Raw genomic sequence first — 19,115 nt, 5'->3', positions numbered from 1 at the left:
AAAAGGAGGGTCAATGTACAGACTTAGGGGTCTGCGCAACGAAATATATAGGATTTAAGTGGTTAACTTTGTTATTAACCCATTAAAACCGGTAAAGCTTCTGTGTCATTTTAAATGTAGCTACAACATAAGTTTTTCAGAAAACTCTTAGTATTTGGGACAGTGGTTTACGACAGTGGTTCTCAAAAATAGCAGATCTACAAGCTCACATGCAAACATTCAGTCCTGCCTAGACAGAATGACACCTCTAAGGCTTCCGGACTTTGTATTCCATGGTAGAGTAATAACCATGTGTTTTATGATACAGTTAGCTGTTCACAAACTGAACCACACCTACACACTAAAATCCAGTGTAAACTTAACAATGAAACGTGTGCAAATGGACCCTTATAGGAGTTATTTCTCCGGATTTTACTGTGTAGACCGCTCACTCAGTTACAGCTCTCTCAGTTACATTTTTCTTTTTACATGAGCCTTTAGTCTAAATACACATTTTCCTGTCTCTGATTTATTAGTGTACACAATGTTCAATGTACCTACCTGACCTGGGAGTAGAGGGACCAGATCACACATTTGTGAATTAATGGATATTCTGCACATTTGTGTTTGTTACTGCAGGTTGTTTCCTGTCCTACACATTGTTGTTAGATCATGAGGACCTCATCCGTTCAGAGGGACAACAACCCAAACTTCAGTCACTGAGAGGGAGGACAGTCATTGTACACGGCACACACGCGTGCACAGACGCACTTACGCATGCACATACACTCACACAGCTCTTGGGCCATGCCATGTTGCTCAGAGGGTGGTTGGTGGTTAAGATGACACCATCTATCTAGAGGGAGGGTTATCCATCACATGTTATATGTGGGAAGGAATGGTCAAAGTCAATGGCATCCCTTAGCTCTAATAACCCTCAGCATTGTCTGTGTGATGGATAAGCAGCTGCCAGTGGCAGCCTCTTGGTACCTCATAACTCTACATTGGACTGGGTTATTTAGCAGCATAGCCCCATAGGTCATTACTTGTCATTCTACTTGGTGTTCATCTCTCCTCTCCTATTCTGTCTCTCTTCTCTGGTCTTCTCTTTTTCCTCTGCACTCCTCAGTTTGTCTCTGCTTATTGTCTCCACCAGCCGAAGGCTGAGGGAGAGTATGTTTTCCCCTCCGTCCGTCCGTCCGTGCGTGCGTCCGTCCGTCCGTCCGTTTGTCCGTTACCAGCTAATCTCCGGCGCCGTTGGCCCGGTCGCTGCCAAACTGTGCACACACACTCCCTCGACACCAATTCAGAACCTCTGCCCCAAATATTTCACATGGGCCTGTTCTAGCGCCACCAGGAGGCCGACTTTTGCAAAACTAACTTTTGCCAGTACTCCTACAGATTTTGTCCAAAAATCACGTAAATCAGTAGACAGTATCTCTACAGTCATGTGATCGACATGGATGTGTCAGATTTTCCATATTCCATCCTGATTGGCTAAAACTGGCTTTCAAAGTTTGCAGGATTGGTCAGTTTTGAATAAAATGCCTGACATCCTGAACGCAGTGTGCGATTTTGGTGAAATTGTGCATGCACATTCCCAATAGGCAGAGGAATAAATGCCACTTAAGAAAAATCAAATCAGCCTCATGGTGGCGCTATAACAGGCCGATTCATGTTTTCACCTATAACTCCACCGATTAGTGTCAAACTTTGTATGCGCACTCCTTAGAGGCCAAGGTAAAACCTTTTCCCTGCATTTTTTACATCAGCCTTTTATAGCGCCATCAGGAGGCCGACATATGTAAAACACATTACATGCCTGACCTGGTGGAGACCTGTGCTCGGAAGAGCACTGCTTCTAGTTTCTCTTGAACCCTATAGCGTCCCTAATCTGGGGGCAAATAATTGGTGAAAATAGCTAATTGGCTATTTTCAGTAAAGAGATTTGGTTTAGAGGGAAAAGGAGGGGGCCTAGTATAAACCCCTCTTCCACCGCTCATATTTTCAATCCTCCATTGCTGTATATAACTGCCTTTCTCTCCTTGTCTCTCCAAGGGTGCCGGTACATCAGGGGGATGGTCTGAATGCTCTGCTGTGTTTATAGCCCCTTGGTGAGATGGGATGGCTGCCAGACATATACAGTATGGCCCTGCAGGAAAAGTGGCAGCCAGGGTGTAATGAAAAGAACATCAGCAGGAGGAAATTTAAAGAGAAGCCAGACCATGATCCTCGCTATATGCTTTAGTAAGCCCTACATCAAAATGGAAGAGGCAGGTTTTGCTCTTTAAAAATCAATACAGTTGATAAAGATCACAGAAGTAAACATTATATTAGCCTAGGGCATGGGTCTTTAAGACCTTGTGAATGACCATAAGGGAAGCATGCTTAATATATTATTAACATATATGTACTAATAGAATATTAATGGATACACTGACAGTCTGTCAGAGTTATTATGTCCAATTGTCCATTATGGACATGAAACAGTAAAATCCAGTGTTACAAATGGATAAATAAACAACAAATAAACACTTTTACCAAGAACAATGGAAATTTGGATATGTGCAGTATTTGGACATACTGTAATGGCTGTTTTATTCTGGGTCTTTTAGCCTGTATTTGACAGGACAGTGGAGAGAGAGAGACAGGAAATGGTAAAAGAGTCTGGGAGTGACATGCAGCAAATCAATTGCCAGACTCGGGAAACAAATCCGGGACACACTGTCAGACAAAGCCTATGTGGTGTGCGCCTTAACCACTTGGCCATCAGTGCCCACATTATGACCATTTAAGGGCAACAGGGAACCACTTCCTTTCCCTTTGTGCAACCGTTATGACATCACAGGCAATGTTTGTGACTCAGAGGTGTTCCCCGGCGAGAGTTATAACGACCCCGGGAGGACACCACACTGTTGGCTGGAAGTGAAGGATCATGGGTAAAATGAGTCAGCCCACATGTGCAATGAAGTGAGACACCACTAGACTGTTTATTGGCTTATGCGTGCGTGCGTGCATGCGTGCGTGCGTGTGTGCGTGTGTGCATGCGTGCGTGTTTAGGGGCTCTCAAAACACCCCGGGAACATTAGCTGTCTGAGCTGAGATAAACAAGATGACAGATTTTAGTCCCCCGATAACAACAGCCTGCAAACTGGGCTAGATAGAATGATAAGATGACAGTTGTTTGCCCGCATTCTTAATTTGATTTGTAATTTGGCAACCAAAAAGATGGAATGGGAACTAGAAAGAGATGTGAGCAGAGAAACAGTAAATACTTTAATCAATCAGACATATCTCCTCCCCTCTGAATATATCATACAACCCAAACAACCCATGTGCTTCACATATTTGATGTCATCATGCATGCATACAAATTGTTCCCTAAAATATACATTATTTAAATGACATGCCCACTAGTACTTAAGTCTCCACTAATCTACTACTATCTTTTATTCTGGAGTCTGATCTTTCTGACAAATCCAGGTGAAGGACTGTGTTAGTGGACTTTGTGTGTGTGTGTGCATAATAGGCGTGAGTGTGAATGAGTGCATCATTACAAAGATTTAAAACATGAATAAATTGTCAGTTTTCTGGTCGAGAGACAACACATGACAATGCATTGGGCCAGTTAGGATACGAGAAAAGCACTTTCAGACTTCAGGTCATGCTCAATCAAGCTTAAATGGAGCATGCATTCAATACAGGTATCAATGCTCACACTAATAGGGTTGCAGAAGAGAAGAGAGCAAATTAATTAACTTCTCAATAATGGAGAACTGTAATCATCCAGTGTTGTCTATTGACTCTATGACACGAATACAAGACGATTACAAATCTACTCTGTCTCCATGTCAAACTGAAATATAAATAAAGCATAATTGCATTAACAACAACATCATTTTTATAAATAGGCTGTCAGATTGTTTTGTTTTAGGGATCATTGATAATTATTAGGCTACTGTCGGAGAGAGGGAAAGCACGAGGTAGAGACTATGGCATTTACCCACATGAAGCGTCTCTATTCTGGGCATGTCACAACAGAAAAAACATTCATCAAAACATTCAGTGAAAATAGCAGAGCTCACAAATGAATACATCCCAAAATGATGAGTTGTGAGCTTGTATGTGAGCTATTGTTATGATAAACTGTATTTTAGACTTTTCCGTTTGTACCAATTCACTGTCATCTGCGTAAGTATAGATATACTTGTGATGCCATGGTCACAGGACATTGTATTCATGGGTTGCATTTGTAGTCCTAAACCGGCCATATTGAGGACCAACAAAGGTGTTCAATTTGTCTGATTAGCATAGAACCAGTGTTCTACGTTAATCAAAACGGCTGTTCTGGTCCTCAAAATGGCTGGTGTAGGACTACAAATGCAACCCATGAATACCCAATGATACGAGATGCTACTGTTGAAGTGCAACTCATCAACAGTGTAAACATCATGTTTTATGTTTGCAATTTTCATATCATGCTCTATTACTTTCCTTTTCTTTCTCTATCTTTTATGACTCACATTTTCTCGACACATAATGTGACCATTACAATATACTATATTCTCGCCCTTTAGGCCGAAGGTCACTTCTCGCCCCTACGGTGTCTTATTGGTGTTTTTATTGTTTTTATTCCTTAATGTATAAAGTTGTTTATTCATAGTTCTCTCTTACCCCCCATGTAAAGCATCTTTGGGTACTCAGAAAGCACTATACTATACATTTTAGATATTATTATTATTACTGTATACTGTAGGGTTTAAAACAAACAAACAAGACAGTATAGTCTACCGGAGCTCACTCACACACAATGTAATTTGTAATAGTAATAGTAAGATAACTGAGTGACAGAAGTGGGACAGAAAACCACTGCTGACTGCTGATGACTGAAGCTATATGACTATAGTAATGACTGCAGCTGAGCAGAAACTGCAAGCTGGAACACGAATCTGTCAATCTGGTATTTGGGGTGGGTAAATGCAGGCCAAAGGCAAGATCGTGAAACAGACCTATAGTACGACAATTTGGAGAGAAAAACAAACTAATAAAATAAGCCATTATATCAGTAACACATCAGCACTTCAATAGGTTGCGAAGGTCTACCGTGCCATTGCAAAGCATTTTCAGAATCAATAAGTTAGAGAGAATGGTCAGGATAGACATTTACGGTAATGATCAAAAAAATAAAGAAAAAGACGTTGATGTCTGGACTGAACAATATTCAAAAGATAGAACTGTAATATAAAAGGGCACCAGAGCCATTATTTTCAATTGGGAATGTTGGAGAGTTTTGCGTTATAATGTAATATCTAAGATTAGCCTTGATAGTTTGTTCTGACATTGCCATTCGAGCTAACATATTACAATCTATCTCTGCTTTAGCTTGTCCACTCCCTTCAGTCAGTAGAGAGCATCTTTGTCTGTCAGCCTCCATAATCATGACCTCAGCGGCTCAGCCCTCTGTCAATCTTATCTATGGAATCAATGATATATCAGGGAGAACAGAAAATAGCGATAGGCCTATTGATGTTTCTGAAAATACGTATCTTCTTTTAAGAGTAGAGCTACTTTTGTACTGGAGAAGAATCCATGTGTTCTTTTCATAAAAAGGGAGAAGATTTGTCCCAGTATATGAACACGCATAAACTAATAGGTTATCATTTATCAGTGTGCTAGACCTGTTGCTATTTCTCTAAACATTTGAAGATGTTGACAGCTGTACATATTGCATACTAACAGGGACACTGTGCCATTCAGGCAGGTCAGTGTTTTAGACTCCATACATTTCTCTTCCCTCTGATCTGTGTTGAAAGGGACAAACAGCAGGGGGTGCCAGATATCAGAGGGCAACTCTTTCACAGTTGACCTTTTTCAACTGACTTTGACCTTTTCATCTGAGACACCATGGTATCAGTAGATGTGTAGCCTACTTGGTCATTGCTGTGCAACACACAGTGTAGATGTGATGCACACAAGATACAATGATCAGAAGTGTGCTACACATGGTAATCTTTAATTAAAACCTATTCTTGTGGTATATGGGCTGATTGCGACCGTCAGGTCGCAGTTACTATCAAAACCTCCACCAGCTGTCTGTCTGTCAGTCAGTCTGTCAGTCTGTCAGTCTGTCCGTCACTTCACACTTTTCCCCTACTCATACGTATCTCCGCCACCGTTGCCCCTATCCATGCCAAACTTTGCACACACACTCCTTGGCTCCACCTCATTTCTCACATGGCCCTCTTCTAGCGCCACCATGAGGCCGATTCTTGCTAAACACATTTTGGACACTGCTCCTACAGATTTTGCCCTAAAATCACGCAAAGCGGTACACAGTATCTCTAAAGTCATGTCATCAACATGGATCTGTCCCATTTAGAGCCACCATCAGGCCGATTTTTTCAAACACATTTTTGGACACTGCATGTGACCTGACGGTAGCGTATCTCCCGATTAGGGAGTCTTACTGGTGTAACTAACCAGAAATTGAGCATGAATTGCTTTGAAGATTTGTAAAACAAATATGGCTAGGTTTAAGGTTGATAAATGTTAATAACTGCTCTGATGCTAGTGTTCACTTTACTTTCAAAATGTAAACAATGACCCGCAAATGTTCAAAATACGCTATATTTGCTATGCATTCATTAACAATTTTGAGCCTGTATCTCTGGTTGCCTCATTATTATAATCATTGCTTATTTAAAAAAGAAGCTAATTAGTAGACAAAAGCAGACAGAGGGAGCTATGAATTCCCCAATGCACTATTTAACTCAAAGTAATGTGCTCAATACAAAATAACATCAGAGCAGCTTAAAAGCAATTATATGGTATTCTCTCCTTTTGCTTATACTAATTGCATCTGTCTGTCCAAACAACATCTATTGTTCCTACTGTAAACTATATCACTGCTGTTTTTATGAATAATGTAACAAACCACAGCCATTGCAGATATTATTGAAGTAGCCTATTGGTCAAACAAGGACATGTGTGGTCCACAAGTCATTAGGAGACATTTCCTCTGCTAAGAGAGAAGCCTAATCGTGCGTGGACTTGGGAAAGAGGATTAGGACTTTTGCTCCAAATAAAGCACAGCCTAATCTAATTTATTTCCCACCATACAACACAGCAATAACCATACACTTTGTATTAGTTATTCAGTAGTGGAAACATAACAAATAAGTTTACTCACATATGCCTACTATACTTTCAAGGCGGACAGATATTGTACATTCATTTAACTCCACAACAATTATGTGACAGCTTTACTTTGCAGATTCAATTATAAACACATTAACTGATACATTATTATGTATTATTAGCTGGGTTAAGTAGGCCTAAATCAAGCCACATTTACCTGATATAGTCTACAATCCAATAAATATGAAAATGAAAATGTTCTACTGTGTAGTTTGATGCCAATCTTTTTTTGTTTTACTTTTACTCAAGTAAATCTTTCTTTGAATACAGTACCTTTAACATCTTTATTTCTACATTTATTTGATTGATTGAAAATGTTATTAGACAAAAATGGAGAACAATACAAATATAGTCAATACAATAAAAATGTAGTAGTAGTACACGTAGGCCTACAGTTAAACACCCTGTCCCTGCCTAAAAGGAACATCCCAAATAAGTCTTTTTACAGTATTCTTTGCTGTAAAATGTGGCAGTGGTTTTTGTAAATTAATGAGTAATTACAATATAGTTAAACTTCTTCCACCACTGGATGGAGGTATCCTAGCCAGCTTTGTAATATTGTGTGGAGATAAACCTTGAGGAGAGAGTTATAAAACAGTTTACAAAAGTGGTTTTCAGTGCCTTTATGGGGGTCTAAATTGACCCATACAAGCAACAGTATACAAATGGACCAAATGGATTTGGGTCCATTTGTATCAGAGTTAAGGGGAGACCTTGAAATGTAAAAGTTCGAGAAACACTGGTTTACAACAAGCATCCCATCCCCATCCCACTCTCCCTGCATGGAGAGGAGACCCTCCTCAGACCTCCTCAGGTATGAGGAGGAAGGGTCTGCAGTGTTGTCGCGGCTGACAGCTTCTCACTATTGGCCAACAGGGAACACACTTACCTGCGAGGGGGAGTGGTGCCGATCGTCATCATCGTCGGAGTCGAGATCAGGATCAACTTTTCCTTCGTTCAACAACAACGATCCGGAGAAGTAGAAATCCGCGAGAACGGCTGGGAAGTGAACAAGCGACTCCAACAGGACTCCGAGCATGGAGCCTATAACGTCGTGGAGCGAGGAGAAAGTCAGCGAGTGGCTTAAAGGTGAGGCGCTTTTTATAAAGTCGAACGCTTCTTCTCACTCAGGTATTTTGGCTCGGACAGTAGACTATAAACTGGGACCAGAATAGAAGCGCGGCAGGCAGCGCACAATCCTCTTGGAAGGGAAGGGTGGAATGAGGAAGTGAAGTGGCCTGTTAGCGGTGAGGGGGCCATATACAAATCTTATTCTATTTCGTTGTCAACAAACTACTGTCCATTTTAACCCAGGCCAGGAGGATACAAACGGCTAAAACATCAGACAATGTTTGGAATGCAATTGCCACACACTCTCAAGTTGTTGCAATGAGAAGACGCACATTATAAGATAGGCCTACTGCTGATTTATAGCCTACTGTACATTCATATTTCCCACAGCTGTCATGCATGCAGTGAACTCACCTGCCTTACAAATAACAACGGGTGTCCCAGTATGTTTTTTTTAATCACACTGTGACTGCATGCGTTGCAACATTCAGTCTTTTTTTCATGTAATGACACATTTGTAACAACAAGATTTCTTACTGCTTGCACAACTGGTTTGTCACTTAAAATATTGAATGTTCCAGGAACACAAGGTAGTCTATACTATGCTTGATAATAACAATAGAATAGAATAGGCCTATATAGAAGTTGTGATTTTACTGGGAAAATGTGTAAACTTAAATTATAGAATTGCATTTTATTTATGGTATAACAAAGGTTAAAGTAAATTAATGTCACTATGATAAGCAGACACATAGAGAGTAATGTGTTTCTACACAGGCCTACAAAGTAGAGAAGTCATTTTGGTCTTTAGTGAGACTACTTGTTCAGTACTTTATGTACTTGACTACTTTATGTCATTACACATGTCTCTACCTGTTATGCATGCATGTGTGAGTTTCTGTTCCCTCAAGTGGTGTGTGTGTGTGTGTGTGTGTGTGTGTGTGTGTGTGTGTGTGTGTGTGCGTGTGCGTGTGCGTGTGTGTGTGTGTGACCTGCAGTATGCCTTATGTCCTCAAGATTCAAAAATGTTATTTCTTTTAGTTTTTGTGAATACACAAGAGTCACATAATTCTTTGGTTTTGGTTCCTCAACATTGTAGCACCAATAACAACAAAGATACAAAAGAATAGCCGATGAGGCTATGTCAGGACATTTTGCTGTCTGTAGTCAATGCAATCTCCCCAAACGTTTGTTAAGTAAACATGTGTGTGTGTGTGTGTGTGTGTGTGTGTGTGTGTGTGTGTGTGTGTGTGTGTGTGCGTGTGCGTGTGCGTGTGCGTACGTGCGTGTGTGCGTGCGTGCATCCGCGTGTGTCAATGCTATCAGGTATGGATCCTACCCTTCAGCAGTACCCGTTCTCGGAGTGGCAGTTGTCAGGCCTGGATCTACTGCAGTTGTCCTCCCAGGACCTGGACCGTTTGGGGGTCCACAAGATAGGACACCAGGAACTCATACTGGAGGCTGTGGAAAAACTCTGCTCGCTGGTGAGAGAGGGAGACTGGTGTGTGTGTTAGGGATGGGACAACAAACAATATTATCGTTTATCGTGATAAATAACACTCACGATAATCACATTGTGGAGATTGAATTTATCGTGATATCGTCCTCCGTCATGCACTGGGATCAATTCACCTTTTATTTGCAGAGCTGCATATCCACTTAAACCCTCTATAATTGGTAAAAGGTACTTACTTACTCTTTTTTCCACTCTCTATCAAATGTCTTTGCCAAATGTTCCGCCCCAGGATAATGGATTTTGATTATCATGAAAATATCGTAAATCACGATTTCTTTTGTCACAATAATTGTGATATGACATTTTCATATCGTCCCATCCCTGGCGTGTGTGTGTGTGTGTGTGTGTGTGTGTGTGTGTGTGTGTGTGTGTGTGTGTGTGTGTGTGTGTGTGTGTGTGTGTGTTGCGTGTTATTAGTGTTGGCTTGTTTGCTTTTTCCAATGTTCTAATAATAGCTGTTTGGTTCATTTTCATACGACTGAGTCTTGTTTGCATAGCTGAACCATGGGCTGTAATAGACTTGGACAAATCCAGCCAAATTAAGCAACAACCAACCTTTTTGCACTACAAGTCCTGGTCCACCCAGTTCCACTTACAGTAGAGTAGATTAGGACCATGCCACAGAGGTTTGCATTAGCATTTGCACCTAATCCCCTATTTTTTTCAATCACATGCATCATGATACAATTGTTTTCTTCACTAAATCAAAGGACTATGTAACCAAACCAAAGCCGATTTAGGCCTCGTACAAATACATCCACCTAATCCTTTACATGCAAATTTGGGAAGTGTTTGTAGATTGCTAAAAATAAAACTTCCTCCTCTCACCCTTGTGAACCTCTCTCTCATTCATTTTATGCAACTCAATTAATATACTCCCCCTCTTCTCCTTCTCACGTGCTCCTTTCTTTTATCTTTCATAGTCTCTACGTATTCGCTTTTCTGAGAATGCTCAGGAAACTTCTATAAAGAATAGAACTTTTTTTCCTTCCCATTCTCAGAATGGCCTTTGTTTCCATGGGAGGATTAATTGAGGGTGGACAGTACCAGGCAAGGTTCCAGCTTGAGCGATAGCCATCAGGCCACAGCCAAGGCAGCTTACATTTATGGTTGTCAAATTATTTAAATGAGTGGTTCTCAACCTGTGGGCCAGGGTCCAATGGTGGGCCGTGAGGCTATTACGACACAATGTTTAATGATAATATAAGTGACATTAATATATTAAAAAGTATGTTTCTTTCAAAACCTTGAAGTTGAAAGGTAAGTTTTCATTGTGATATTGCTAAATAGGAACGTATAATGTATAAATAGGTAATTAATTATACAGTTCCATTCAGGCATTGACACTAAAGCTTGCCCACCTGCCCCTGGCAGGTAAATAAAACCTTAGGGCAGGTGGAGTTTACTTTCAGGTTGCCCGACCGGGCAAGTGCTTGTTTGTGTGGGGACACAACTGTCTAAAACTATAAACACAACATCAGATATAATGTTTCTTTCAATGCTGTTTGCACTGTTGCTACACTTTAAGAATATAAAATACGTAGGTGTGAACCCATAGTCATATGCAATCATAGCATGTAGGAATTTTGATTAAAAATTAGGTATGACATTTTGTAATCGCACAGCCCCAGGAAGTAACACAAAAGTGTTAAATTGAACCGTAATTCAGATTTTACCTATCATTTTATAATGGACGATTTGATTTATTTTTCGGGCAAGTGGGCATGACCTTTGGGCAAGTAGAACATGACCTGTACTTGCCCGATGGGCAAGTGCCTCTGAGACCTTAGTGTCAACCCCTGCCATTGATCCAAGCCAGAAGACAATCAATTGAATGATAATAACATGCTATGGACTGGAAATGGACACAGCCCACCCACCTGACCACTTAACACAGCAGCCGAGTGGTCAGCTGGGTGGGCTGCGATTCTGCAAACACTTCTGAAATTTTCAAGTGGAACCTGATCCAGATCCTCATTTAAACTACTATTTCTATCAGGACAACTCACATACAGCATTTACATGATGTGGTAATCGGTACAGTACAGTACTTTTATGCATGCATAGACTTCGGTCAAGAGCGACATTATCTCTCAATATTATACAAGCAGTTTTAACCACATAAACCCTCTACTTAAAACTGTACTCTGAGTCTGAGTCTGTAACCTTTTTTTCGTCCGTACCAAATCTCTTCGCCAAAAATAGCTGATCTACGCTCAAAACGTTTTGAGCTTGTTGATCTTCTATTTTTGGTGAATGTTCCCTCCAGAATAAGCAATTTCAAGTGGTTAAGCAGGTGGTTATGGGAAGAAGGTGGCAGAATAAAGTAGCTGATGATATTCAGAGCAGCAACAGGAGAGCAGCGTGACGGCCAGCTAACTGGGACTTAGTATTAGTATACTCTACAGTACCTGTAAACACTTTACACTTGTGAATGTGCCCCCCGGTAGTGCCAGGTAGTTTTATGACTGATCTTGTGTTGCTCATTAGCTTAAAAAATAGTCACAAAAGCTCTGGAGAATTAGCGACTGTTTAATGCAAAGTCCAAATTAGTGAATGAGTGAATGATTGATGCGTGTTGTGGGTTTTGAACAAGAACTACTCTCTCTAAAAGCTTAACAAATGGGCACAATGGTGGGAAATAAGTGTTTACAAAAGACAACAGATTGGCCTTCACTACTCAGAGATTCACGGCACGACTGTCTGCATTTAGAAACGCCTCTCTCCCTCTCGCTGTATTAAGATTGAGAGGATGCACCCATCTGTTTGATCTGCACTCAAGTCTGGTACTTACGCCTGCAAGTGTGTGCTCGGCTCGCATTCTGTAAATGACTGTCCGACCTGCGAGATACATTTATGATAGAACATGACAAGACCACATGCTCTCTCAAGTACACGGTCACCTAATTAACCGGCACAGCTTTGAAAAGGCCATGAAAGATGCATGACCACTTGATGACACACAGTACAAGTCCTGGGTGTTAATCTATCCATTTGTAACTCCCAGCGGGTCCATTTGGTTACGTTTCTACAATCTCAGTGTTAAATCGGCGCTCAGGACTTTACTGTTTTGTGTGCATGTGATTGTTCAGGGTGGCTGATGTGGTCAGACCTCTGTATGAGGCAGGCTTACAAGGACCAAACCTCTTGACCAGAGATGAAGGGATCACAATAATAATCTGTGTCTATGATGGGTCACATCTCCCACTGCTCATTAGAAAACCATAATGGTAGCCATGCGAAGGAAGGGAGACATGAGAGCCTCTTTTATTTTAGTTGTCCCAAAGAGATGTTTTTTAATATGCAGTTCTGTTTTTTCTATTTAGCACTTACTTCTGTTAGTGTGGGTATAAATTAATCAGTGATAGTTTTCATCTCTTAATCATGGTATAGCTCTCTCACCGAATGATTGTTTTCCTGTGTACTCTCTGTGTCAGTGCATTGACTGTCTCTGAAGGCTAAAGACCAAGACAGAAATCTAGGTGTAATTTGTGGTTTGTTACAACATTTTAATAAGCACATCAAGTTAATAACAAAGTGAGCCTAATGTCATCTTAAAATATAGAAAGAATTTGGATTTATCAAACGTATCCATGTCTTTAAACTACCGTACTCTAATGTTCTCTCAGGCCTCCCCTAAAAAGCTATCAGACACCTACAGTGTGCAGCTGCTAGTGTTTAAACTAGAACTAAGAAAGATGGACACATTACAATCACTTCTCTTCGCTGGTTTCCAGTGGGTCATCATGATAGAACAGATTTAAAAATATGGTTTATTGACACTTATATGAATGCTTTACATTTTTCTTTTTGTGGATGTTTCTCACAATATGCGAACAAGTTATGATTTAATGTACTGTATGGCCTGAATCTCAAATAATCAAAACTGTGAAGAAAAACATATATATATATATGGTTTATATGGCTTGGTTTTACATTTAACCTTTACAAGTCTAATTTGGTCTGGGACCAGCCTAACTTCAAGAGTTAAATAAACATGATGAGACAGCATTTAATTATTATGCCAAATAGTTTGAACAAACGTCCTCATGCAAAACACATAGAATTTACTTTGTGTACGAAATGTGTTAAACAAATACACTTGCCTTCCCTTGAGAGATAACCCTTCTCATAGAGTTAAATGAACATTTTACATTTTACTGTGCATGTGTCTGCGTATGTCTATGTACTCTCCAGACATACGGTATGGGTGGCGAGAGCCTGCGTGGTCTGACGGAGAAGCTGCGTGCCGTAGCCCAGACCCTTCAAATGGGCATCCAGGGCCGCTGGCGCGTCAACACCTACGATGGGCAGACTACCAACAAGCTGCCTGCCCATGTACTGCAGGTTGTCGTGGAGCTCATCACCTCTGCCAAAGGACTATTCTCCCTGCTCAACAGGTTTGTGGTATCTGTCATCTGAGTTATCTAACTGATACACCTTAGTAATACAGCGTACACTCTGTTTGATCTGCTTTTCTGTGTTTTTTGTTTTTATTTCTTTTGTTCGATGTGTACGCTCAAACTAATTTAATTATACAACAGCAACAGTTGTAAAGATGTTCGTTTGAATAGTGAATGTAGAATATTCTAACTTAGAGGTTTAGCCTTTCAAAGTGAATGTTTTGGGTGCAGTGCGATGTTGTCCCTTTGTTATCTTTAAAAGCCCACCCCCGCTTTCTTTCTCTCTCCATCGCTGCCTGGAGTTAAGTTACACTTTAGTCGTATGATGGTGTCATGCATCGAAATAGCCGACCTACAAGCTCACAAAGTGGCACTTTGCAACATGTTGTGAGCTTGTAGATCCGCCATTTTCGGCAAGTGACACCATTGGGCGACAAAGTATATTATACCTTTTCTGCATGTGTTTAGCCTTGACTAAAATGTGATTATGATTGACAAACTGCTTTGTTCACTTTTCATTCAGTCTTTAATGCATAAATCCATATCTATTCAGATACCAGTTCTTCCAGCTCAGTGGATACACAGCCAGCAAGAGCATCATAACCTTCTGTCAGGAGCTGGGGGCCATTGTGCAAAAGGTGGGTGAATCTAGCCTGGGGCCAGCCTATATACTAATGCAGCTAACTAACTGCAGTTTTAACATGTGTGGGGATGTCTAGCTGCAGCTAGGCTAGGGTGAATCCACTCAAGTATATCATCAATACGTGGAAATCTAGTCAGTCTCAGTTACGAGCGGCTGCTGCTTGTAGGTGGTTTTTCAGGGCGATTTTAAAGGATGTTAGGATTTACACTCCTTTAAGGCCTTTGGTAAGGCGTTCCACATTTTGGTGGTATAGCAGTAGAACGAGTTTGACCCTTTGTTTGAGGTGACTCTGGGTTGAAAGTGATCTGTGGTGCTGCCTCTGGTGTTGTAATTGTGGACATCCTTATTGTCATCACTTATTGTCAAAAGTGTGTGCCTCATCCACACTTTTTATTCTCATAATTGGCAGCATCTGTTAATTCAGATAATCAAGGACAACATGCAGTTTGCCTGTAGCGAGGAAGGATTACATCTTTTGTATAGGCATTTCAATAGCCTTGTGTTTGCTATAGTTAAAAGAAAGACAGATTATGCTTGGTAGAATAGTCTTAGTATCCGCTTCCAACAACAGTTTTCTTTAATAAAGGTTGCAGTGATTTAGTTTTTGTTGTTTATTAGTCGTTGGCATGGTGCTTGTGTTGTTGTCACTGTGTGCAAGAAGGAACTACAACGTATTGTTTCATCCCTGATTAGTCAGCCACTGCATGAATACAGCCTGCTACTCAGGGGTGTCGCACCACATTCTGGGCCCTGGGTACAAGGATTCACTGCGGGGCCCCTGTGCTTTAACTATTGAAAAATAGCAGATATACAAGCTCACAGCGCGGCACCGAGTGCCGCGCTGCGAGCTTGTAGATCTGCTATTTTTGAAAAATCACGAAAATCTTTGAATATTTCACCTACCTATACCCATGTTTCTATGTCAGTGGAGCTCAAACCTTCTCATGTGAAGGACCCCCAAAATGGTATGTATTTTGCCACGGAACCCCATCTCAAAATATTGAGTTCCAGGGACCCCCCAGAAGCAAAATTTGAGTTACAAATGTTCGCTTAAAAAATACATACTGTATATTCAAAGATTTGCACACATTTTCATGACTTTTCAAAAATAGCAGATCTACAAGCTCGCAGCGCGGCACTCGGTGCCGCGCTGTGAGCTTGTATATCTGCTATTTTTCAATAGCTAAAGTATAGAATAATTAAGGCCCCTCCACCACCTTGGGCCCTAGTAACTCAGTCCCACTTTCCTACCCCTTGTGACGCCCCTGCTGCTACTCACTGAACAACAAACACACTCCCTGCTCCTCTCGGGTAATGCCTTTTTTTTAATCTCCGCATTCCTGGCATACTTTTAGTTGGTTGTACCTTGAAGAACCTCAGTCCTATCAAAATTATTTCCAAACGAATAAATGGGCTGTTTTCAGGCTATATGGCTACTGTTTTATAGCATAGTATTGTGAAATGCTCCTCGGACTCAAAAGGTGGAGAATTTTTGTAATGTTTTCAAGTGGGAGAGAACTTGGTACTAGTAAAGTATTAGAGGACAAGCCTGGATATGTTATAGTGCTTAGAGGAGGGAGGGGAAGGAGGCCTCGGAGGGAGGGAGGGAGGGCGAGAGAGAGAGGGAGGGAGGGAAGGAGGGAGGGAGGGAGGAAGAGAATGAGAGGGAGGGAGGAAGAGAATGAGAGACAGGGATGACTGGTTACACTGAAACCCTTCTATGAATTGACTCATAGGACAGCGTGAGTCGCCGTCACACATAACAGACTGAGAGAAGTAAGGAGATGATAGGGGGGGGAAATGTCTCAAATTGCATTATATTTACATTTTGTTTTTTAACGGATGAAGAGACAAGCAAAGACATGAGGCAGACAGATAGGGTGATAGAATAAGAATGATAATTAGAGGGGAGGCAGGCAGAAAAGACAGAGATTGTGTCAAAGGGCCAGAGAAGCTGTGGGAGGGAGAGTGGGTACTCAGTGTTTAGAGGGCTTTATATAGTCTTCTATAGACCAGCCGTGGATGCTGCTCACCCAACACAACAGATCAGGTACGACACCCTCCTCATTGATTGGCTTCTTTTGTTACAGCATTCCAGTTTGACTTTGGCTGATTGTTGAAGTTAGCTTGAATATGCAATGTTAAGTTGTCACTGAGCATTCCCATTTCACAATTATTTTTACATTTATTACTGATTCTATAGTGTATCATGTACCGGTATTTGCATTTTCTTTATTTAATGATCATATTATTGGAAATCATTAAGGCTGTTTGAAACGGAACAGGGACTTATTGAATTACAGGTTTAACTGCATGTGTGTGTATGTGGCAATTGTGCAAATTGGCATTATGGACATGACCGACCTCAACGCAAATCTGGGTTGTTAGGCAACAATTTCTATTGTGTGTGACAGAACGAGCTTGATAGACAGAGAGACAGACAGACAGACAGGTAATGGGAGAGAGAGAGATTGGGTGAGAGATATAGTGTGATTCTGCAAACTGAACACGTGGAGCGATGCGTTGTCAGCCCTGGCAATGCCAGGAAAGATATGAATGCATTTGGGCCATTCTGACAAATCTGTAAAGCCAAAGTTATCGTCTTCTCTTCCGGTCCATACATCAAAGCAAGAGTCAAAAGTTAATGATCTGGTCAACTTCTACCAAACACACAGTATTATGATACAGTGCTTGGGAGTAATTGACTGCACACACATCGAAGTATTGCCTAATTTACTGTGTAAGTCAGACAACCCCTGCATCATTATGTCTCGTAACAGTAATTTTATAGTGAGCTGATGTATTGAATATAAATGCCCAGAGCTATTAGTCATTACAACAAGCTGTAGCTAAATCCACAGACTAGTAGAGACGACATCAAAAGGGGATTTCATTTAAATTGACAAGCATATCATGAATGTTCTTGTCAAATGGCTCTCAAATGTCAAATGTGATGTAATGTGTTTTCAGGTGTGAAGTATGGAGATTATTTCTGGAACAGTGCTAAAACGCTTGTATGTGGACAGAGATAATTTTCATTTGAACACATTAGTGTGGATGTATCGGTAGCTTAAAGACTGAACCACTGGACCTTGTTATGCATGTTAGGTCAGGGGCGTCACAAGGGGGGGGGGAGTGGGACTGAGTTACTAGGGCCCAAGGTGGAGGGGCCTTAATTATTTTAAACTTTAGCTATTGAAAAATAGCAGATATACAAGCTTGCAGTGCAGCACGAGATTGTAGATCTTCTATTTTTGAAAAGTCTTGAAAATGTGTGCAAATCTTTGAATATATGTATTTTTTAAGCGAACTAAAATTTTACTTCTGGGGGTCTCTGGAACTAAATATTTTGAGATGGGGGTCCGTGGCCAAATACATATCATTTTGGGAGCACCACTGACGTAGAAACAAGGATTTGAAATATTCAAAGACATTTCATGGTTTAAAAGAAATGGCAGATCTACAAGCTCGCAGTGCGGCACCGTGCCGTGCTGTGAGCTTGTATATCTGCACATTTTCAATAGTTAAAGCACAAAATAATGAGTTCCCAGTCTAAATGGGTTAAACCCCCTCCCCCTATGAAGAACATTCATGGGGGGCCCGCAAGGAATCCTTGTACCCAGGGCCCAGAATTTGGTGCGACACCCCTGTGTTCAGTACTTTGTACTGTACATGTAGCTAAATGCAGAGCACAAGAAACAAGAGCAGAGGTGAGGTCTCCTTGTTGCAGTACAGTATGGAAGTAACAGTATTCTTTGGGTCAGACATAAAGCAGCTGGGAAGGAAGGTGGGAAATGAGAGTGTGAGTGATTGTATTGAGGAACAATGACTTGCTGGTGTTTTTGCTAAAGCTTGAAAGTGATTCAATTTTGGGCCTGTTGGCTGTTCTTGTCCGTAGAGAGCTGTCCAAACAGAGACAAGCCTGGGGTTGGGTGGTGATTAAGAACATAAACCTTCGTCACTGCGTTGGGGGCTGTTTTGACTTTGGACCTTCACCGAGGTTGATCAGTGTTTAGTAATTACTTGCTATTGTTTGCTCGGTTCCTGTTTTGTGTGTATCCTGTGTGCAAGCCTGTCCGCTCGCGTGTGTACATTATGTGCAGTAATGTATCATTACCTGTTTTGACTGGTTCAGGTCATACATATTGTCCGTGTGGAATGTGTAGAGAGTATTTTAGTGATATAAAAGGGACCTTCGCATGTGTTTCATTGTCAAGCATGGGGATGGGTTGACTGGTCCCCTCTTTCATACATCTGTGAGCATGCTGTAGCATTATCAAGCAGAGCCCAGGAGGTATTTGGAGGA

The 19,115-nt window shown here is 41.1% G+C and overlaps 2 protein-coding genes across 3 annotated transcripts in view; one reads left to right on the top strand and one right to left on the bottom strand.

Moving 5' to 3' along the window:
- Positions 1-8,215, bottom strand: part of rps6ka1 (ribosomal protein S6 kinase a, polypeptide 1) — a gene marked incomplete at its 5' end in the record, with an annotated part of 95,041 nt that extends 86,826 nt beyond the window's left edge. The window contains one exon of the mRNA XM_080750684.1: positions 8,066-8,215. Coding sequence (XP_080606810.1) covers positions 8,066-8,215 — 150 coding nt within the window. The remainder of the gene's footprint in view (positions 1-8,065) is intronic.
- Positions 8,151-19,115, top strand: part of cnksr1 (connector enhancer of kinase suppressor of Ras 1) — a 43,603-nt gene continuing 32,638 nt past the window's right edge. For both annotated transcript variants that reach the window (XM_080750682.1, XM_080750681.1), the window contains exons 1-4: positions 8,151-8,265; positions 9,574-9,731; positions 13,961-14,163; positions 14,720-14,804. In XM_080750682.1, the coding sequence (XP_080606808.1) occupies positions 8,214-8,265; positions 9,574-9,731; positions 13,961-14,163; positions 14,720-14,804 (498 nt within the window). In that variant the 5' untranslated portion in view covers positions 8,151-8,213. The remainder of the gene's footprint in view (positions 8,266-9,573; positions 9,732-13,960; positions 14,164-14,719; positions 14,805-19,115) is intronic.

Source organism: Nannobrachium achirus (genome assembly GCF_963921795.1).
Source record: "Nannobrachium achirus genome assembly, chromosome: 20".
Classification (NCBI taxonomy): domain Eukaryota; kingdom Metazoa; phylum Chordata; class Actinopteri; order Myctophiformes; family Myctophidae; genus Nannobrachium; species Nannobrachium achirus.
This window is presented reverse-complemented; position numbering and strand designations above follow the sequence as displayed.